This window comes from Littorina saxatilis, linkage group LG15 (genome assembly GCF_037325665.1).
Source record: "Littorina saxatilis isolate snail1 linkage group LG15, US_GU_Lsax_2.0, whole genome shotgun sequence".
Classification (NCBI taxonomy): Eukaryota; Metazoa; Mollusca; class Gastropoda; order Littorinimorpha; family Littorinidae; genus Littorina; species Littorina saxatilis.
Window position 1 is genome coordinate 36847555 of NC_090259.1, and position 22679 is coordinate 36870233.

At 45.7% G+C, this 22679-nt stretch overlaps 1 protein-coding gene across 3 annotated transcripts in view; it reads left to right on the plus strand.

Annotated features, from left to right (window-relative positions):
- LOC138949227 (hamartin-like) overlaps positions 1–22679 on the plus strand; it is a 55075-nt gene that overhangs the window by 8081 nt on the left and 24315 nt on the right. For all 3 annotated transcript variants that reach the window (XM_070320994.1, XM_070320996.1, XM_070320995.1), the window contains exons 4-11: positions 1913–2065; positions 4530–4674; positions 5049–5203; positions 6659–6896; positions 7475–7657; positions 8584–8672; positions 19392–19618; positions 22297–22445. In XM_070320994.1, the coding sequence (XP_070177095.1) occupies positions 1913–2065; positions 4530–4674; positions 5049–5203; positions 6659–6896; positions 7475–7657; positions 8584–8672; positions 19392–19618; positions 22297–22445 (1339 nt within the window). The remainder of the gene's footprint in view (positions 1–1912; positions 2066–4529; positions 4675–5048; positions 5204–6658; positions 6897–7474; positions 7658–8583; positions 8673–19391; positions 19619–22296; positions 22446–22679) is intronic.

The following is a 22679-nucleotide window of genomic DNA, read 5'->3' on the forward strand; positions in this document are numbered from 1 at the left end:
GCAAACTTTGCTGTGATGATGCGGGGGCTGATAGCTTCATAGCCGATGAGTGCTCTCTGTGCCTCCGGCGCCAGCATCAGCGCTACGCCTAACGTGTGTGGGGCTCCTTCTTCTTGGTGTCCCGAATACAAAACTTCTTCTCCTGATGAGAGTCTCACCCTTCCAGATGTTGTCCACCTTGCTTCGCTTATTCCCAGTACTTGGATCTTGTACTTCTTCATCTCTCTTGCTACCTGCAGTGTCTTCCCAGCTTGGTACATGGTCTGCACATTCCAGGTGGCTATTCTCGTTGTTCGCCTGGTGGTCAAAAGGGGGGTCGGTCTCGCAGCTTCCTTTCGGCTTTCACTGTTGGACGTCATAGATCTCCTTGATGGAGACCCTTCCTCCTCCAGGCATGTGTCTTGGATATTTGTCGTTGATGCTTCTGTAACGTAGTCTTTTTCTAGGCAGGGGTGTTGACCCTACGCAAACCATTTTAGACTCATGGGGGAGCTGGTCTAGCTTAGTCTGACCTCTATCCTTTGACCTGTCCAGCATGGGTGGCCCTACCAGGAGCATTTGCTCCGGCTGGCATAGCTCTCCGGGTTATCGAGATACTCAAGCCCCCACCCCACGACAAGGAGTAGACCGTGTGGGGGACGACAATTAGGGCATGTTATCAATCTTGGCGGTCCAATAGCTTCAGTGCTGAAGGGCGCCTCGATTGCAGATATTAAAACCAAACAACCAGTACCGGCTTGGGATCTCTTTCTTGTTCTTGAATTTTTGAGATCGTCAGACTTTGAGCCTTTGCATGCTGCAAGCTTACCAAATCTAACCCGCAAGACATTAATGTTACTGTTGTTAGCTACGGCCAGACGCGGTAGCGAGGTACATTCTTTATCTGGCCTGCAGAAAGACATTTCGTTTCAAGCAGACGGTTCCGTCTCGCTCAATTTTCGACCAGATTTTCTGGCAAAAAATCAGAGGCCAGATCAGCAATCACCAGTGATCACAGTTCATCCACTGTCTAATATCTTAGCTCCAAACGATCCAGATCTTATGAACTGTCCGGTTCGTGCGCTAACTACTTACTTATCTCGTACAAGCCCCATTCGGGCTAGTAGTCAGAAGCTGTTATTCATCTCCACGAACACAGCTAGACACAAAGACATTGCCAAAGTCACTTTAGCAAAATGGGCTTCCACTCTCATTAGACAAGCCTATGTGTGGTGGCAGCAGAATGATGTTGGGCGTCCTTCTCAGTTCATCCTACCGCTCTCCTCGGCGAGGACTCATGAGACCCGTGCTTGGGCCTCATCTCTCGCTGTCCTCAAATCCAGGCGTCTATCTGAGGTCTTGGGCGCCGCTTACTGGAGATCAGAAGACGTCTTCCTGAATTACTATTTGAGGGACGTCGCTGGCACTCGTCCTGATGGAAGCAACGTCCTACCTGCGGTCGTGGTTGCCGGGCAGGCTCTACCCAGAACTTAGGGTGAGTTATCTGTCTGCTTATATTCATGTTTTGGATCCCACCTCCTTAAGTAGCAATCTGCTATTTATGAGATTTGGGGAAGTAATATGTAATTTAATCAAAAATGTTAGTGTAAATTTTCATTTGATTAATATACTTACCCAAATCTCATATCAAATGCCCTCCCACCTACCCCGCTTTCAGACTTGCTCAGGCTTGTCAAGAAGTGAATTGAAGATGGCGGCCGCGTGTCACGTGGCGATAAGGGGAGCCTACCCTGAGGTATCACATGGTCTAGTGACTGTTTGTGTGATTTTTCTTTAGGGGAGTGGCTTCCCTTGTGTTACCAGGGAAGCGTGTTCAACGTTTAAGCACTTAACGGAAGTAAATTGCTATTTATGAGATTTGGGTAAGTATATTAATCAAATGAAAATTTACACTAAAATTTTTGATTTTCAGATGTTGATAGAGAAAATCCATGAGGGTCTTCGCTTGACAGATACCAGGCTCCAGTCCATGCAGCTGTTGCTGTACATCGTGGACCGCCAGCCGCCCTGGACCCACCGCATTGTGGAGAGACCCATCTTCTCCGCCCTCATAAAAAGTCTCAAGGTAAGCACCCCCTGTCAAAATCCACTCCCTGTCTGTCCCCAGACTCCCCCCCCCCCCTCCACATTAATAGATTCCCCCCTCTCCAGGCCCATCCCTCCCAGTTCCAACCCATAAGATATCAGTAGTAATATAAATGTATTAGAATTAATCTATCGCTCTTGCTCCGTATTGTTCGTTCTGTTTGTATTGTTTTCGTTGGGGCCAAGTTGCTGCCCTAGGTAGCACTGGGTGGTAGGCTAGCCCCACGACCCAGGGCCAGAAACCGGCCGCCAGGCTGAATCGCGAAAAGAAGTAGCTTGCCTATCAACCCACCCCTGTTTTTATTTTCATAGGTAGGCTATCCACTTTATCTTTCACTCTGGGGACCTTAGGCGCACCAACCAGTGAGGATAATTGCCCTGTATAGGGATTCCCTCAATACGAAGAAGAATACCAAAGATACTGGGGACAAAATCTCTCTCTCTGTCTCTCTGTCTCTCTGTCTCTGTCTCTGTCTCTCTCCCTCTCTCTCTCTGTCTCTCTCTCTCTCTCTCTCATTAATGATCTCATTAATTGGACGGAATATTTATCCACATGAGTCTTCACCCCCAAAAGACCAAATACTTGTTGACTACAACAAGGCAAGAGATTTAAATCAAATAAAGGCGTGCTCCTTCACAAAATCCTTTCCGGTCATGCACCGAGTGCTTTCATTACAAAATCTAAAGCCAAACCAAGCCAAAAATGCAACGTCCCCAATCTGCGGATAGATCTCTTTAAATCAAGTTTAGCTTATTCTGGCAGCGTTTTGTGGAATTCTCTCCCGGAATCAGTTCGAGTCCCAACAAGTCTCAATACTTTCAAAATACACCTCTCTTCTTCTTCTTCTGCGTTCGATGTTGGTGGCCGTGCTAGATCCTCAGACCAGTGGCTGCCAGGAAGTCCGCAGTCTTGCGCAGTTCGTCGGCAGGACCCCAGAGTTTGGCTCCAACACTGGTCTCTTCTTGCCAGAACTTCTGGCGTATTGTCTCTAGATGGGGGCAGTTCTGGAGAATGTGCTCCGGAGTTTGCTCTTCCGAGCCACATTCACAGTGTGCGTCATCCGCAAGGCCCAGTCTCTTGAGGTGTTTCTTCAGTCCACAGTGCCCTGTCCTTAGACGGAAAATGGTGGTTTGGCTTCTCCGGTCTAGTTTGTTGATGGGGTCTTCCTGTGGGTTGTAGTCTCCGTTTCTCTTTTTCCAGTTTTCTTTCTTCTTCCGTTGTAGAAGAGTCTTGGCTTCTTTGTACGAGGTGGAGTTGTGTGGTTGGGGAAGTCTCGCACCTCCTTTTGCCAGCCTGTCCGCTTCTTCATTGCCGGCAATGCCGACATGAGCCGGTATCCACTGGAGCACCACCTTGTTGTGTTGAGACAGGGTGCTGAGGCAGTTGTCGAGTTGCCTGGTGGGGAGGTCAGTGGGGCCAGACAGAAGGGACTGGAGGGCGGACAGGGAGTCAGTGAGGAGGACGATGTTTTGCCGACTGCGGTCTTCCCCTGCTGCGTGCTCTGCTGCAGTGATGAGGGCGTGGAGCTCGGCCCTGTAGTTCGAGCTCAGGTCACCAGCTGGGACGGAGAGGGAGGTGGTGGTCCCGTTTGGGCGACGGATGTAGACGCCACTGCCTCCATTCCTCTTTAAATCAAGTTTAGCTTATTCTGGCAGCGTTTTGTGGAATTCTCTCCCGGAATCAGTTCGAGTCCCAACAAGTCTCAATACTTTCAAAAAACACCTCTCATTACGTTTAATGTCAAATTACGAAAAGTCACAGTGATGGAAGACTTCGTTCTGATTATTTTCATATTGATCATATCTGTCCATAAAGCATCAGTGTTTCATAACGCAAGAATGTATGTATAGCCTACAACGTGTATATATAGTCATGTGAATAGTTTTTCTGCCTATTTTTATTTTTATTTTAAGATTAGAATAGTCCCTCTCTGGGCGAGGGCTGGTTGAAAAGAAGCTCGTTTATATTGCTTATGCCACAATCCTCGTAAAATAAAATTTGATTTGATTTGATTTGATTTGATCTCTCTCTCTCTCTCTCTCTCCCTCTTCTCTCTTTCTCACTCTCTCTCTCACTCTCTCTCTCTCTCTCTCTCTCTCTCTCTCTCTCTCTCTCTCTCTCTCTCAATAGGCAAATTCCAAAAATAAGTGTGGGGTTTGTATGGGTTGTTAAAGGCAGTGAAATAGTGCATCATGTACTCCTTCTGCAAAAATTACCTTTGGGTTATTGTAATAATGTAATTGGGCTTTCGTTGCACAAGTTGTTGTTCATGCCTCTCAACTGTTATTGCATCACAGGAATCACTTATGTATTGTCTCATGGAATGCACGGACTTCACCAACCTTTTCAAAGGAATAAACTTCTTGATTCCAGAATGATCTCCCTTTCTTCCTTTCTTTTTTCATTTTTTGATCACTTTGTGGTATACATTGCTTGTCGGCAGACTGAAGTGGACATTCCAATCCTGATGACCGGCGTGATGGTGCTGGTCATTCTGCTCCCCGTGGTACCGGTCAGCATTGAAGGATACCTGCACGACCTCTTTGACATCTTCGCCCGCATAGCTGGACTCATCACAAGAAAGCCAGGTCAGTACAGTGCCACCTCCCTTTTAAGACTACCAAACATCTTAGAAAATTAGGTCTGAAAAGGGAGGTAATTGCACTCGTTGCAGCAAAGCTTCAGCAAAGTCCAAGGGTAGGCACTCTGGACGGAGAGTAGATTAATCTTTTCTTGCTTTGACTTCTCGAGCCTTTTAGCCAGAATGTGCATGCTCGTATATGCATGACTGCAGGTAGAAGAGAACATGTGAAAAGGCAGGGTCTTTAGAGGGATGAAGTTGAACACTGGAAGGACTTGATAGTTGCGGAGGGGAGTTCCACTCTACCAAGAATTTTACATTTTTACAACATTCAGTTACATATTTGCCTACCTTGGTATCTTTTGTTTTGTTTTGTTGCAGCTAACTCCCCCGATATCTTCATGCTACATCTGCACATTGGTGTGTATGTGCTGTTCCTCCGTCTGTATGGAATGTTCCCCTGCAACTTTTTAAGCTTTCTGCGCGTCCATTACGCCAAGAAGGAAAACCTGATGGTCTACAATGACATCATTGCTGTGAGTGAAGTGTTAAGTTATCGAGTGAGTTGAACCTGTGTACACCGACCAGCCAAGAGACAGCATGACGCCACCTTCTAGGGTGTGTGTTCTGGGTTTCTGCATATTTTAAAGTTCCTAGACTTTTGCTGGAAAGTCAGGTTCTTTACGCACAGATCGGTCGTCTGAATTTGTGTCGCGAAGTCAACTTCTGCTTCAATTAAGGACCACCTTAAAAATATCTTACAAAATATGTCATAAGAATTTGCGTCATACAGCTTGAGGATTCAAAGCGTGCATAAGATCCATGTCCCAAGTTTTGGAAATAATAATGATAATAATAATAATAATAATGACAGCTTATCCTCGAGTACGCTAGTACTAGGGCTCAGCAGACTTTAATTGTCTGTGTGTGTGTGTGTCTGTCTGTCTGTCTCGACTTAACAGCTTATTGCTGGGAAACTACTGGGCGCAGTTCGTTCAAAAGTTGATACACTAACTTGATAATAGGTCTGATTGATCGTATTAAAACTTCATAATGTTACCTGGGACCTAAATGCGAAATAAACCACAAAAACGACTTGGCGGTGGGAGGAATTCTCGGAGCCACAGCCAGCCATTGAGCTGATAGAAAAGCCGAACGCGTCACACAGTGACGAGAAATATAGCGTCATAAAAAGATTACGTAATGCATCATGACGTCATGACTCCCTGTAGTCTTTTTCTCTCGCGCGGTGTGTGTGTGTGTTCATTTTGTGCACATGTGTTAGTGTTACTGTTGGTGTGTGTGTGTGTGTGTGTGTGCGCACGCGCGCGTGCATGAGTCTGTACTCGTGTGTGTGTGTGTGTGTGTGTGTGTGTGTAAGAAAGAGAGAGAGAGGGAGAGAGAGTGTGTGTGTGTGTGAATGTGTGTGTGCATTTTCACTGTGATCAAATAAAATAGAAAGGCCAGTCACCACGCACATCCTCGGCTCGCATGCAATGTATTTATATAGCAAAGGGAATGCCTGTAATTCACACAGAGCAATCACTTGGTCTTAAACGTGCACAAGACAAAAACTTTCATACTGGGGGAGCGAGCCAGTCTGAAGAGTACTCGGGTCCAGCGCGAGCGTTTTTTATATAGGAGGAACCTATGCTCTCCGTGCTTTGCATATTAATACATGTTTTTATAAACCTGTTATGTGAATTTCTTCACTGGGTTGTATGGTTGAATGGAGAAGAAAAGATCACATTCACAACATCCAATCAAAATGTTAATGCGTGCATATCCGTGTGTGCATATGTGCAACCATTAGTTCTTTGAATTCATTTCTATTGTCGTTCTGGTTTTTGTGCCGGCAAATATTGTTCTGGTTTTTGTGCCGGCAAATATTGTTCTGGTTTTTGTGCCGGCAAATATTGTTCTGGTTATTGTGCCGGCAAATATTGACAGTGTGAGAATAAAAAAGACTTGTCGGTCTGTTTTCCTTTCAGCCGATGCTGGAAAAAGTCCGATTCCACCCCAACTTGGTGTCTGGATCCAAAGACGCCGAAACAAGCAAGTCGCGATGGCGCAAAGTTGAGCCACAGGACATCGTCGTCAATTGCGCCAAACTGTCGCTGGACCCCATCGAGGGAACGACGGAGGATCTGCAGTGTCCCATCATCCCTCGCTCCAAGCCTGACATCGTCACCGCCATGAAACCTCCCAGCAAGCAACAGCGACCACAGGGTCAGTGTTGATTGGTGTGTGTGTGGTAGGTGTGGGGGGAGGGGGGTGGGACTGTTGGTGTTTCTTTGTGTGTGTGTGTACATTTATGTGTGTGGGGAGGGGGGGAGGAGTGTATCTGTGTGTGTGTGTACATTTATGTGTGTGGGGAGGGGGGGAGGAGTGTGTGTGTGCGTACATGCATGTGTTTGTGTGTGTGTGTGTGTATATATGTGAAAGAGAGAGAATCTGTGTATATGTAAGGTGGTTAGGAAGTGTTTGTTTTTAGATGTTTTTAAGTTGAATGTGTGTGGGTCTCCATTGCAACTTGTAATTGCTTAGGTGAGTAAACCCAGCCCACACACACCGCACAAGTCCTATCAGTTCCACAGGGGAATTAATGCCACACTGATTGACTCCACACAGACAAACCCAAAAAACCCAAAAGATTCGCTTGTGACTTTCTAGCAAGTTGTGTCTAATTATTGTTTGTCTGTGCACTGAAAAGACCGTTGGGTCGATATATTTGTGAACGTTTTGTTTTGTTTTGTCAAATTACACATTTCAACAACTTACCTTTCTTGGTTTTTGATTGCACACAGACAAGCCGTGGCAGGAGAAGATGGAGGCGGTGAGCGAGATGTTCCCCGTGGTGATCGACCCCGCGTCCTACGGCTTCAGCCCCTCCCAGGCGCTGGGTCTCTCCACACCCCCCACCTCCCAGCGCGCCACCCCCGCCGCCAGCTACAACGACCTCACCGCCAGTCTGCCGCAGTCCACTGGAGGTACAGTGGAAGCCCCTTTTTAAGACCTCTAAACAACTGAGAAAATCCGGTCTTAAAAAGGAGGGAGTCTTAAAATGGGGGTAATTTTATAGAGGTTATGAACAGAAGTTCTGAGAAAACAAGGTCTTAAAAAGGAGGGAGTCTTAAATTGGGCGTCTTGAAAGGGGGGTTCCACTGTAATTGGTTTATTTCATTTCATTTCAATTACTTTGTTATCCCGTTTCTAGGAAATTTGGGTCGCTTCCTCCCAGTGGAAAGCAAGCGACAACAAGAGTCACTCTACCCATATGTTTGCGGGTTTAGGTGTAATCGACCAACAGTATGGCAGAATGACCAAGGTCTTTTATGTGCCATTGTGGTGTCACAGGGGATGGGACATGGATACCGTCCCTGAGTCTGCACATAAATTTGAATCGTGTCCGCCCCGGCCTGGATTTCAGTGCTCTACCAACTGAGCTAGCTGGTTACACCACTCAACTTTGTGGCATGCCACTGGCTGAATGCAGTGTTTTGCCTTGCAGTTCATACAACGTCCCACTGCCAGCTTGAACTCAAGAACAGCCAAAATGTCCTTCATTTTGAGCAATTAATGGTCGTAACCTAATAGTCATGTTTCAGAAAGGAATTTGAAGCAGGCGAACTTGACGCTCTTTGGCTCTCTGCGCTTTACATATCAACTATGAATAAAAACATACTATTTGAACATCAAATACATATACCTTCTAGCAAATTAATGTAACAATAAACTTATAACAACACATTAGCCACTTATGGACAAATACCATTCAGATACACAAACATCCTCTTTATATAGACAAAGAGGCTTGAAAACAGAAAAAAAATTATGTTATTACGACCAGTTTGGGTTTTGTTAGGGACATGGGGCTGATGGGCATTGTGTGTTGACAATGTATTTTCTCATGCAGGTACAGTGTCGGCCAGTCCACAGATAGTGACTCCAACCCCTGAGGTCCATCCTCGAGAAATGCCCGTCATGGGCGATGATGCTGAACGGGTCTGTTTTCATGAATTGCCTTTTTTGTGTTAATTTTATTGGTTTGTTTGTTTGTTTACTTGTTCTCTCTGTCTGTCTTTGTATCTCTATCTCTCTTTGTGCTTCAAGGGTAATATTTTTGTTTTTAATTCTTTAGAATAGATTTTTTAAATTTGAACCTGTTCATCAAAAGAAAATACTGTATTGATGCGTTTCCATACTCAGGCATGTGTGTGTGTGTATGGGGAAGGGGGTGTATATATTTAAAATGTGCATGTGTTTTCCTTTAAATCTATATGAATTTAGATTGTTTTTAAAATTCACTTCCAGTAGATCTGCATTCTATACGATAATGACTTCACCAGGCTCAAGGGGGGGGGGTGTGTATTTGAAATGTGCATGCCTTTTGCTTTAACTCTTCACGTCCTGTACCACACATCCGCCGTAGTCCTGTACCGCACGATATCGCACGACTTTGTTACTATACTTAGGAATGACCTCACAGGACGGAAGCGCTCTTCTGTGCTTGAAAACCACATTAAATTACATATTCTTACCCCAATTCTCATAAATGCATTGACTTCAATCTCACATGCTAGATGTCGAAAAACTACTCAAATTACCTGCCCTTGCAAGGGTGGTAACCAAGCTAAAAACAGACGCCATAGCCGTTGCTATGCCCTGTCCCACCTGGTTACCCATAACCCACCGCGCACCACGTGAGCACCGGTATCCGGAATAATCATTCTCGACTTTCGACGACACACGTCAGACGTGCGGAATTCGTCTGCTCACTTGGCTTTCCCAAGCCCTTGTCTTTGTGACGTTATGGGCTTGGGGGGGCCTTTACCTGTTCGCCTTTCTTTTGGTGAGACCTGTCCTTTTTTACATTTAGTTTTGACTAAATGTTTTAACGTAGAGGGGGAATCGAGACGAGGGTCGTGGTGTATGTGTGTCTGTGTGTGTGTGTAGAGCGATTCAGACTAAACTACTGGACCGATCTTTATGAAATTTGACATGAGAGTTCCTGGGTATGATATCCTCACACGTTTTTTTCTTTTTTTTGATAAATGTCTTTGATGACGTCATATCCGGCTTTTCGTGAAAGTTGAGGCGGCACTGTCACGCCCTCATTTTTAAACCAAATTGGTTGAAATTTTGGTCAAGTATTCTTCGACGAAGCCCGGACTTCGGTATTGCATTTCAGCTTGGTGGCTTAAAAATTAATCAATGACTTTCGTCATTAAAAATCTGAAAATTGTAAAAAAAAAATTTTTTTTATAAAACGATCCAAATTTACGTTTATCTTATTCTCCATCATTTGCTGATTCCAAAAACATATAAATATGTTATATTTGGATTAACAACAAGCTCTGAAAATTAAATATATAAAAATTATTATCAATTTTTTTTTTTCGAAATCAATTTAAAAACACTTTCATCTTATTCCTTGTCGGTTCCTGATTTCAAAAATATATAGATATGATATGTTTGGATTAAAAACACGCTCAGAAAGTTAAAACGAAGAGAGGTACAGAAAACCGTGCTATCCTTCTCAGCGCAACTACTACCCCGCTCTTCTTGTCAATTCCACTGGCACTGCCTTTGCCACGGGCGGTGGAGTGACGATGCTACGAGTATACGGTCTTGCTGCGTTGCGTTGCGTTCAGTTTCATTCTGTGAGTTCGACAGCTACTTGACTAAATGTTGTATTTTCGCCTTACGTGACTTGTTTTTAATTGAATTGTTGTTTGTTAGCTACTTGTTTACAGCCGCTTCAGAAATTTACTTTTCTGGTGGTCTACGATTTCTGCCATTTACAAGATGGCTGATAGCAAGCAATAACTTAGGGCTAGGCAGGAAGTGAATAAGGCTGTTAGCCCTTTTTAGAAACCTCTGTTGACCCTTCGAGTAGTACTGCTTTTGTAGTAGCTGTTCGTGCGGATAAGGTTTCGTTTTTTCTTCCCAGCCCTCCTCTCCTCTTAACTCAGTCAGTGTCTTCCACTTTCGGGGGACTTAACGATGAAATATGTGTTTATTTCTCTGCTATTTCAATCAATCAATATGAGGCTTATATCGCGCATATTCCGTGGGTACAGTTCTAGGCGCTGTGCAATGATGCCGTGTGAGATGGAATTTTATATAAGGCCAGTAGATTGCAGCCATATCGGCGCATATTTACCTTTCACGGCCTATTATTCCAAGCCACACGGGTATAGGTAGACAATTATTAACTGTGCCTAAGCAATTTTGCCAGGAAAGACCCTTTTGTCAATCCTGGGATCTTTAACGTGCACACCCAATGTAGTGTACACGGGGGGAGGGTTCGGACACCGAAGAGAGTCTGCACACAAAGTTGACTCTGTGAAATAAATTTCCGCCGAACCTGGGATCGAACTCACGCTGACAGCGGCCAACTGAATACAAATCCAGCGCACTACCAACTGAGCTATATTTCAGGCACGATCGGCCCGCCCACCGTGGTGGCGTACTCCTTGGCAGCTTCGCATTGTGGTCTGGTGCAAATGGCCAGTTCGGTTCAGCCCTTTTTTGCCTCTGGTGGCTCTGGGTTGTTCGCGAGCACCCTCTCCTTTCGGGAGGGGGGGGCCTGCTCCCTACCTGCCTCTGACCACTCTGATTACCTCCGGTATTTCTCAGTGTGTTGGGGGGGGGATGTTCCTGCTTCGCACCATGGTCTGGTGCAAATGGCCAGTTCGGTTCAACCCTTTCTGCCTCTGGTAGTACTGGGTTGTTCACGAGCACTCTCTCCGTTGGGAGAGGGGGCCTGCTCCCCGCCTGTCTCTGCCCACTCTCCTTGCTTTTAGCACAGCTGAGTCGGGCATGCAGCCCCCTTACCGTTTGGAAGGGGGAGTGGGGGGGCACGGTAAGTCACAGCCTGGGCTGGTTCCCACTCTGCCTCAATGGGGGCAGGGGGCTGTGTCAGTGGCCCACCCTTTCTCGCTCTCAGGGCAGGATCGGGTGGGGGCTGTGACGGCGGCCCACCCTTTCCCTCCCTCTGGGCGGGATCGGGTGGGCGCTGTTGGACTGTCTTCTCAGTCTATGCCTCTATTGTCCTTGCCCGGCAACCGCCCGCCCCGCCCCCCCCCCCCCCTCTGGGTGGGTGGGCGGTGGGGCTGCTGGACGTCAGCAGGGGGACGGGTGGGGGTCGGCCGTTTAAGGTTGCGTCTCTCACCCCGTCTCTCCCTCCTCCAGGGGTTTACTGCTGTGACGAGCCACCCCCCTCCCCATCTGGGGCGCGGTGTGGCTCAAGCCAGTCAGTACAGCGGGGGTGCCACGTACGGCCTTTCCAGGCTACGTTACATACTCCTCCTCTGCCCCATTAGGGGCAGGTGGCTGTGTTAGCTGCCCGCACTCGTTGTCGCGGGTTGGTTCAAACTGGTCAGACCGGTTTTGGCGGCTGGGCCCAGTCTCTCGCACAGCGGTCGGGGAACAATGAGCTTGGCTCTCCTTTGTTCTCGGCAGGGTGCTGTGCCGGCTGCCTACTCCTCTACCCCCTTGGGGTAGGTGAGCGGTGGCGGTGGCAGGCGGAGACAGAACATGCTCTTAACTCTCCAGTCTCCCATTCTTTGTGTTCTGACCCAATGGATTGTGGGGACTCGGACTACAGTATCGCCTTGCCAGTGGTCATTGTCCTCAGCCAGCATCCGTCACCCCCCCCCCCCCCCCCCTCCTCGGGGTGGGTGAGCGGTGGGGCTACAGGACGTCAGCAGGTGGACGAGTGGGGGTCGGCCGTTTACGGTTGCGTCTCATTCAGTTTTTCCCCCCTCCAGGGGTTACTGCTGTGAAGAACCACCCCCCTCCCCACTCGGGGCGCGGCGTGGCTCAAACCAGGCAGACTGGTTCTTAGCACTGGGACGCTTCTCTCGCACAGAGGGTGGGGTACGGCTGGCCGGGCTTGGCTTGGTCTCGTACCCCCACTCTCCCTCCTTCTCGGCAGGGCGCTGTGCCAACTACCAACCCCTCTCCCCCCTCACGTCAGGTGGGCGGTTGGGGTTGGCAGGCAGAGACTGATCACGCTTTTCACTCTCACTCTTGACGGTGTTATCAGCAGGAGTTTTAGTGCGCTGCCTCCCCCGTCTCCCCTCCTTTTGTGTTTTGACACAACGGCTGGTCGGGATTCGGACTCCTCGGTTGAGGAGGGAGAGTGTGTAGCGCTGCCTACTGCTTGTAGGCTTGCTATGCAAAAAGGGAGGCTGCTGGGGCAGCTTACTTTTTCCCGGATGGGGTGGCCAGACCTGGGAACCCATACGATTTCGCCGTATTTTGTACGCATGATTGTCGAGAATACGCTCAGTACGGTCAGTGGGAAAAAAATACGACGAGAAAAATTCCTAGACTACTTTTCTTCACAAGCCCATCCTGATGCCGATCCAGTATTTTGGCACATGATTACGTCACTATATTTGCCGCCGTCGAAAAAAATATAATCGGATCGTGTCAATCAATCAAAACAACCAGGCAAACGAAAGTACGGTATTTGGCAAAATCGGCTCCGAGAATAAACAAGTGAAACAAAGAAGAAAAGTGAAAAAGTTTGAAGAAAAATATCACACACACACAATTTGTAACCAACACACACATGTAGTCCCGCCCGGAATAAGCTTTTTTGGGGTGATTTACGACTTTTGCGCACATTTTGAGCAGACGAAAACACAACATGGCGGCTCTCGCTCCTCCAACTATCGCGAGACACAAAAAAACGATACATCCGGTGTTTCTCTGTACGCTTGTCACGACGACTTGTTGACAAACGAAGATTCGCGAAAGAAAGAGAAAAGCGCCGAGTCTTGAGTAGAGAGCTAATAAAGTACCGGTAATCGCTAATCGAGCGAAATGAAAATCCGCGGCGACTTCCATTAGGTGAATGCTATTCAAGTTTAGGTAACGTTTTAGCCGCATTTTTTTATAAGCCGCAATGCGATTTTTGACTCACATGCAAAGCAAAAGTGAGTCTATGTACTCACCCGAGTCGCCGTCCGTCCGTCCGTCTGTCCGGCCGTCCGGAAAACTTTAACGTTGGATATTTCTTGGACACTATTCAGTCTATCAGTACCAAATTTGGCTAGATGGTGTATAATGACAAGGCCCCAAAAAACATACATAGCATCTTGACCTTGCTTCAAGGTCAAGGTCGCAGGGGCCATAAATGTTGTCTAAAAAACAGCTATTTTTCACATTTTTCCCATTTTCTCTGAAGTTTTTGAGATTGAATACCTCACCTACATATGATATATAGGGCAAAGTAAGCCCCATATTTTGATACCAGTTTGGTTTACCTTGCTTCAAGGTCACAGGAGCTCTTCAAAGTTGGATTGTATACATATTTTGAAGTGACCTTGACCCTGAACTATGGAAGATAACTGTTTCAAACTTAAAAATTATGTGGGGCACATGTTATACTTTCATCATGAGACACATTTGGTCACATATGATCAAGGTCAAGGTCACTTTGACCCTTATGAAATGTGACCAAAATAAGGTAGTGAACCACTAAAAGTGACCATATCTCATGGTAGAAAGAGCCAATAAGCACCATTATACTTCCTATGTCTTGAATTAACAGCTTTGTGTTGCATGACCTTGGATGACCTTGACCTTGGGTCAAGGTCACATGTATTTTGGTAGGAAAAATGTGTAAAGCAGTTCTTAGTGTATGATGTCATTGCTAGGTTTAGCTGAAGGTCAAGGTCATGTAAAGGTCAAGGTCAAGCATGTGAGTCGTATGGGCTTTGCCCTTCTTGTTTTTTGAGTCACTTGAGAAAAAGTGACTCTATGTAATCGGTCAGTGTTAGTCTGTCCGGCCGGCCGGCCGGCCGGCCGTCCGTAGACACCACCTTAACGTTGGACTTTTCTCGGAAACTATCAAAGCGATCGGGCTCATATTTTGTTTAGTCGTGACCTCCAATGACCTCTACACTTTAACGATGGTTTCGTTGACCTTTGACCTTTTTCAAGGTCACAGGTCAGCGTCAAAGGAAAAATTAGACATTTTATATCTTTGACAAAGTTCATCGGATGTGATTGAAACTTTGTAGGATTATTCTTTACATAAAAGTATTTACATCTGTAGCCTTTTACGAACGTTATCAGAAAAACAAGGGAGATAACTAGCCTTTTCTGTTCGGCAACACACAACTTAACGTTGGGCTTTTCTCGGAAACTATAAAAGTGACCGGGCTCAAATTTTATGTGAACGTGACTCATTGTGTTGTGAATAGCAATTTCTTCCTGTCCATCTGATGCCTCATATAATATTCAGAACTGCGAAAGTGACTCGATCGAGCGTTTGCTCTTCTTGTTTTTTAAAGTCGTGGCTTGTAGTTCGTCAAATACGGTACAGTTTTTGTCAGTAAAAAGTGAAAAAAGCATTTGTTTTAAATGTAAACTTAATTAACGGTGTGACGGACGCGCATGAGGCATGTTTTAATCATGGATGGGCAAACGCTGTGTGGAGTACGCTCATTTTTTTGAAAATACACCAAGTTTGTTTGAGAATACTCAAAGTGCAAAACAGGGGTTCCCAGGTCTGGGTGGCGGATTCAGAACAGGGTGTCTCTCTTCCTCCCTCTTCCGCGGATGACTTTGGGTTTACGCGGGCTTACTCGCAATCGTTTCGATTTGCCGAGTCTCCGGTGATTGCCTACCACATGTCGCAGCTCTTGGCTTGACCCGCACCTCAGGGTAGTGATCTTCAGCCTACACCTTTCCCGCTGCTTCATGCGCATGGTCCTGCTCTTCCTTCTGCTAGCCAGTGGCTGGCTTCTGGGTTTCAGGCTGCTCCGTTCTCACTTTTAGTGCGGAAGAAGATAGGTTGGAGTGTCAAGTCCCAGGATCTGGATCCAGACATTTTCGTTGCCAAGGGCTAGTTTTTCCACTCCGCCGGAACTAGTCTCCGGGCTTCACAAATAGACCACAGGGAACGTGGGGTTGCGTGATGTTACTCCTCCCTCTCCTCTCTGGAGGAGGTGGGACGGCATGGTCTAGAGACCTCCCGCGGGTTAGGGGGAAGAATTTACACGATGCTCCCCAGCATGTCGTAAAAGGCGACTAACGGATTCTGTTTCTCCTTTTACCCTTGTTAAGTGTTTCTTGTATAGAATATAGTCAATGTTTGTAAAGATTTTAGTCAAGCAGTATGTAAGAAATGTTAAGTCCTTTGTACTGGAAACTTGCATTCTCCCAGTAAGGTAATATATTGTACTACGTTGCAAGCCCCTGGAGCAATTTTTTTATTTGTGCTTTTGTGAACAAGAAACAATTAACAAGTGGCTCTATCCCATCTCCCCCCCTTTCCCCGTCGCGATATAACCTTCGTGGTTGAAAACGACGTTAAACACCAAATAAAGGAAGAAAGATGGTCTAGAGTTATCTGCTTTTGCTGAGACTCTCCTCTGTGCTCTCATACGAGCCATCTTATCCTCCCTGGACTCTTTTTGGTTTAGGGAGGATGCCTCGGATAGGGCCGTAGCCATCCTGCTGGCAGCTCTGGCTAGGGTCATCACCGAGCAGATGAGTTCGTCAGTGATGTTCTATGCCCACACTGTCTTCACCAGGTGTGATCTCCTTCTTTTACAAGGGGTTTGATTTCACACCAGTTACAGGAAGCAAGGGACAGGCTTTTTTCGGGGTTTGTTAAAACCTACTCAGAAGCCTCAGTCTTGCCCTTCCTTCATGGACAAGTAGCAGCGCATTGATGCGCTCCCGGTCACAAAGTGGGTGTTTCGTTCAGTGTCTCCTCCCTCTCCGGAGGAGGTGGGATGGCATGGTCTAGAGGTATCAGCTTTGGCTGAGATTTTTCTCAGTGCTCTCACACGAGCCTTCCTTATGCGTTCCTGCAGACAGGAAGTGGCTTCGTTTCTGGAGAGCTATTCGTCTCTGGACGACCTCGGGGACTGGTTGATCTTTTTTCAGAGTCAATCAGCTTACCAGCTGCATTTTCAGATGGTGTTGAACCAGGCTTTCAGTCCTCCCTCTGTTCCTTTTCAGGAGTCCATGAGCCTGGCGTTCTTCTCTCGCTGGTGGTGTTCCTGTCGCCTATGCGAAGTTTTGCCAACAGCTCTTTGGAGGTCTGATGACATGTTCATTAATTTTTTACCTCCTGGACATCTCCTGCTCCTTGCCCTCGTTAGTTTCTGCAGGACAGGTTCTCTCAGGGACATAAGTAAGTTCCCTCCGCCTTTAGGAGCATTCTGCATTTATGAGAATTGGGGTAAGAATATGTAATTTAATGGAAAATTTCAATAGTAAATTTTCATTTGATTAATATAGCGAACGACGAAGAAGAAGAAGATTTGATTAATATACTTACCCAATTCTCATAGTTAATACCCTCCCATCCATCCCCGCTTGTTACGGCTGGTATTTGTGTGTAAATGTATGTATGTGTCGTTAATACCCTATCAGAAAAATGCGTGTGTTATTTCTGTTCACAACTCCTTTCTCACACACACACAACACTCGAACAAAGCACAAAGACTAGACACAATTCCTGCCCTTTGCCCTCATACTTGTATTCAAGTGATCACAACATTAACCAACAATCACAACAAAATATCAATACAATATCTCATCCACTCAAGACTCTTTCATTCAATATAACATTATTATCTCGAGTAATGATGACAAGAAAATCTTTCCCTCGATGATGTCGTCCTTGTTGATTCTCCGTTTAAGAATCACACATACTAAAACGATTCACATGTCGGCTCACATTTCAGTGGCCGTACATCTATTTTGGATTCTCACAATCCGTCCCTAAACCACTTAGCTGGTTATCTTCTCTTGCCAACTCACAATACAGTGGTTACAAGTTTATTACGGATTCTCACAATCCCATTCCACAAACGAAGTTATGTGGGTGCGCACTCTCTTCTAGGTCGCACACTTGCCAACTCACAATACAGTGGTTACAAGTTTATATCGGATTCTCACAATCCTAATTCACATACAAAGTTCTGCAGGTGCGCACACTCTTCTAGGTCGCACATGTATGATATACAGTTCTGCAGGTGCGCACACTCTTCTAGGTCGCACATGTATGTCTACTCACAAATCAGCGGGTCCGACGCTTGCACCATATCTCATACAACATGGGGTTCTCACCAGCTACAAGCTCTCCAGCGCTGTGTTACGCTCCCGCGCCGACACTTCTCTACCCTTCCAGTTGAGCGCGTCCGTGCCCCCACTGGGAAGCTGTATAGAAAGTTTATGCTACCGTAAGTTTCAATTCTAGATAAACTTCTCTACACAATAACACTTCCATTCTTTCTCAGTATTATTCAATTATCCGCCAACTACTTATGCGGATATGTTATTTACACCAGCTCATTTACAAGTAACTTCATTACTACCGAACATACCACACTCAATTCAAAATGGCTGACACAGCTCACGGCACGCTTTCCACCCATTTCACAACCTGACTCTCAGTCATTTTACACGTTAAAGTTACTGAGCAAAAATACAATTCAATAAATACCTGTATCTTTACAGCATTTGAATCATAACAGATTCATTCACAGTAGCCACTAAACAGTCGGCTCACTGCTCAAGGAGCAACATCTGAACACAGCGTAGTGTCACCACACCCTCTCCAGAGAGCGTTTTCAGATGTTCTGCCGGCTCACTAAACATGGCGGCTTCAAGGTTATCATATTTTAGTCATCTCTGATTGGCCCGTAGCAGCCAATGACAATACAGGTCACACGAGTCAGCCAACTATCTCAACATGCGACATTCCTACCACGCGGTCAAGGCGTGAAACAACAAAGTATGGCCAGCCAATCTGTACACATTTGTTTAAGCCATCTAACACTAAATTATGTACAAATCCATTTGTCACACCGCTACTTAATTTCCTAAGGGTTTTTGAGAAGTCTGGAATGATTATTCCGGATGCCGGCGCTCACGTGGTGCGCGGTGGGTTATGGGTAACCAGGTGGGACAGGGCATAGCAACGGCTATGGCGTCTGTTTTTAGCTTGGTTACCACCCTTGCAAGGGCGGGTAATTTGAGTAGTTTTTCGACATCTAGCATGTGAGATTGAAGTCAATGCATTTATGAGAATTGGGTAAGTATATTAATCAACGGAAAATTTACTATTGAAATTTTCCATTTAGGTCACTTTCTTTGTAACGAGCACATGGCTGCTCCTCGGTTCGTTCGTTTGGTGAACGTTTTGGTACTTTGCAACAGATTTTTATCGATTTTTTTTTTGGCGGAGATTTTGCGACCATCTCTGGTGATGCCGATACAGTCAGTAAAGACCAATTTCGGGATATTATCGACGGATTAGTGGCAGAACAAGTGCTGGGACTTGGAGCAGACAATCACATGACATTGAAATGAAAGCTTCAAGTGTTTCTTCTGTAATAATACTGGCGATTTGTCGGACTTTTCGGCTGGTGACATTTTTGTCATGTGACACGGATGAGATGGACGCGATGCAAAATTAACAACAAAAACGGAATAAACTGGTACAGGCACATAGAGTAAGCTTTTATCAATCGAACTGTGAAATTTGAATGAAATTATTCATAAAATAGTTCAGAAGAGGTTAAAACACACAGATACCCAGTTTCTGGTCATTTTCATCAAATCCTTTTGGGACTGAGGCTTAGCAATAGGGAAATATGTACAGGACGTGAAGAGTTATGTAGAAGAAATTATATATTTCAAATGCACTTCATAGCAGCTCATTTTATATCACGACTTCACCAGGGTCAAGGTCAAAACCAGAAGGTCACACCAGTCCTGTCACGCCTGGGGCCCATGACAACACCGGTGGGGTTCCATCGTACCAGTGCGTTCACGTCTCCGTACGTCTGGCGCCCAGTCTCATCCCAGACGTCCAGCTCTGCGCCGTCCCCCATAAAGCCCAACTTGTCATCCGACTCGCTTAACGCTCAATTTGACTTGGCCGCCGCTCGCAGTCTTCACTTTGACAAGTATGGTTCAGTGCCTATCACTATAGACGATCGTTCGGAAATAACTGTCGTGTTTGTATGGGTTGTGAAAGAGTAAATGCTCCTGGATTATTGAGGCATGTTTTTCCACATGGAATTATAGGCCAGACATTAGTGAGGGGTCTGTCTGAAACCTGTATCCTGTGGAAAGTTTGCCTCAGTAAAAGCAAGAGTTATTTCTTGAGTTTGTCTATTATGTAAAACAAAATAGGAAAGGCGCATTATAGAATGTTAACTTTTAGCACTCCAGATTCCAGCCAGCATTACTTCCCCTGTAGCCACATTATTTTGCTTACCTAGCGAAAGAATAACACCCACTAACTTTTAACACTTACAACTTCTTTGAAAATGCACTAATAAGCAAGAAACGTTGTGGTTGTGATGGGGTTATATTTAACATTAACATATTTTTGTTTGCATGCATCATTTATTTCTTAGCATAAATATAAATACAAAATGAAAAGGGGTTGTGTTGGCTAGTCCGTGGAATGTTGTGAAACTAACCAGTCTATGTCTGGTGAAACTCCTTTGATCAGGTAATCATGTTGACCATCCAACTTCCTGATCCTGGTATCTAATAATAATAATAATAATATGGGAGATTTATAGAGCGCTTTACATTCTCTAAGCGCTTTACAATGAAAAACATACATATACATACAAAGCAAAGCAAAAAAGCATGTGCAGCAGCATTCAGCACACAAGTGAACAACGAAACACTACATCAATACAAGCTGCAAGCATACTAACACAGGCAAAACATTCAAACATTCAAACACCTGATTCAAAAATGCACCATGTTGAAATAAAATTAATCAAAATACTGTGTGAAGAAGTGTGTTTTAAGGTTTGATTTGAAGGAACAGAATGTTTGGCAGTGTCGGATAGAGTAAGGGAGAGAGTTCCATGCAACGGCAGCAGAGTGGGAGAAGGCTCTCTGGCCGAGCTGTTTGCGACTAAAAGAAGATAGACGGAATATTCTAGTGTCTACAGAGGAGCGGAGGGATCGTGAGGGTGTATAGAGTGTGAACAGGTCAGACAGGTAGAATGGGGCTGAGCCAGATATTATTTTGTAGCAGATACAGCAGCACTTATATTGGATTCTCAGCTCTACAGGGAGCCAATGAAGTTTCTTTAGCAAGGGGGAACAGGACTGGGACCGAGGGGCTTTGCAGACAAGCCGGGCTGCAGAATTTTGAACACGCTGCAAAGGATGGATGACAGACTGAGGACAGCCAATGAGAACAGAATTTCCGTAGTCTAATCGAGAAAGAATGTAGGAGGAAACAAGGGTCTTGGTGGCATCTTCGGTAAGGTATGGACGGATAGAACCTATTCTCTTAAGCTCGATGTAAGCGGACTGACAGACTTTCATAACATGGTGTTTCATGGAGAGATCGCTATCAAGAAAGATGCCAAGATCACGGACGGAGTCTGAGAATTCAATAGTGCTGCTGCCCAAAGTGATAGAAGGAGGGAGAGAGAGAGAGGAGGAGAGGGAGGATTTGGTGAAACGAATGGCTTCTGTTTTGTCACAGTTAAGTTTAAGCTTGTTAGTGGACATCCAGAGTTCAACGTCAGCAATGCAAGACTGAAGGGAGGTGGTCATCTGGGCGTATTCTGAGGGAGTCGCTGAGTTCTGAAGCTGAGTGTCGTCAGCAAACATTTCGTGGGAAACGGAATGTCTGTCGATGAGGTCAGTCAGAGGGGAGGTGTACATGATGAACAGCACGGGCCCGAGCACAGAGCCCTGGGGAACGCCAAAAAGGAGGGAGGTTTCCTGGGATGGGACGTCGTTTACAATTACAAAATTTGTTCTGTCTGAGAGATAGGATCTGAACCAATTTAGAACTGAATTTTGGATGCCAAAAGTGTGCTCAAGGCGGGACAGTAGGATTTCATGATCAATTGTATCGAAAGCGGCCGAAAGGTCTAACAGGAGGAGCAGGGAAATTTTGTTATCGTCTAAGGAAGTCAAAATGTTGTTGAGGATACTAAGGACTGCGGTCTCTGTGCTATGGTCCGTGCGGTAAGCTGACTGGTGCGGAGTGAGGAGGTTGTTGGCAGAGAGGTGGGAGGAGAGCTGGTCTAGGACTATCTTCTCTAGGATTTTAGAAAGGAAGGGAAGGTTTGAGATGGGCCTGTAGTTCTTAAGTACGTTGGGGTCGAGGGAGATTTCTAAATAAATATATTTGTGGACCAGTGCATGTCATGGGACGATTTTTTTAATAGTTCGGTTAGCAACAACAAGCAGAGAAAAGCTTTGATCTCCACTAGATCGCCATTTCCGAACACGCACACTTTTTACGTCTTGTCACTGGCTTGCTTTGCGCTGAATTTGAGTCAGTTTCTACGCAGTGTTTCTTCGACAAGCAAGTCAAGCATTTGCTACGCAGTCAGATTATCGGTAATGTTTGCTGGTCCTGTCATTTCACTAAACTGGACCAGCCACTCTTTGTATCCATCTGCACTTTCGTAAATTCCGTTTCGTAACCGTCACTGTCACTTGACCAACTGTCATTTTTTTCACCGCGATACACAGTTCATTGCGAAGATCTTCCTCAGTAATTCGTTTTATTTACATGAACGCAGAAGAAGAAGAAGCATGGGGTTCTGTATTGCTTTCCGACAGAACTTGAAAGTTTCAGATGTGTGTGCAGAATACCAGAGTCGCAAGACGAAAGCGCCCCGAGACACATTCAGCTGAGGATCGACAAAGACATACATGTTGGCGCGGCGGGAGCGGCAGGCCCTGTCCCGGTCCACACCCTGCCCCAGATTGTGCGCACACTTACTACTCATGATTCGGGTGAGATTTACTTTACCCAATCCAACAGATTTAGACTGTTTCTGTTCATGAGGAACGGCGCTGGTTTTGTTTTTCTTGCATTGTGGATGATTTTTTTGTGATTTTTTTTTTCCTTCAGAAATATTTCATTTGACACAATTTACAAATTATGTGGAAACAAATTCGCAATGTCCCAAATGAACCCAATGGAAGGACTTCACATAATGAAAGATAAGTGTCTGTTTGAGATTCTTC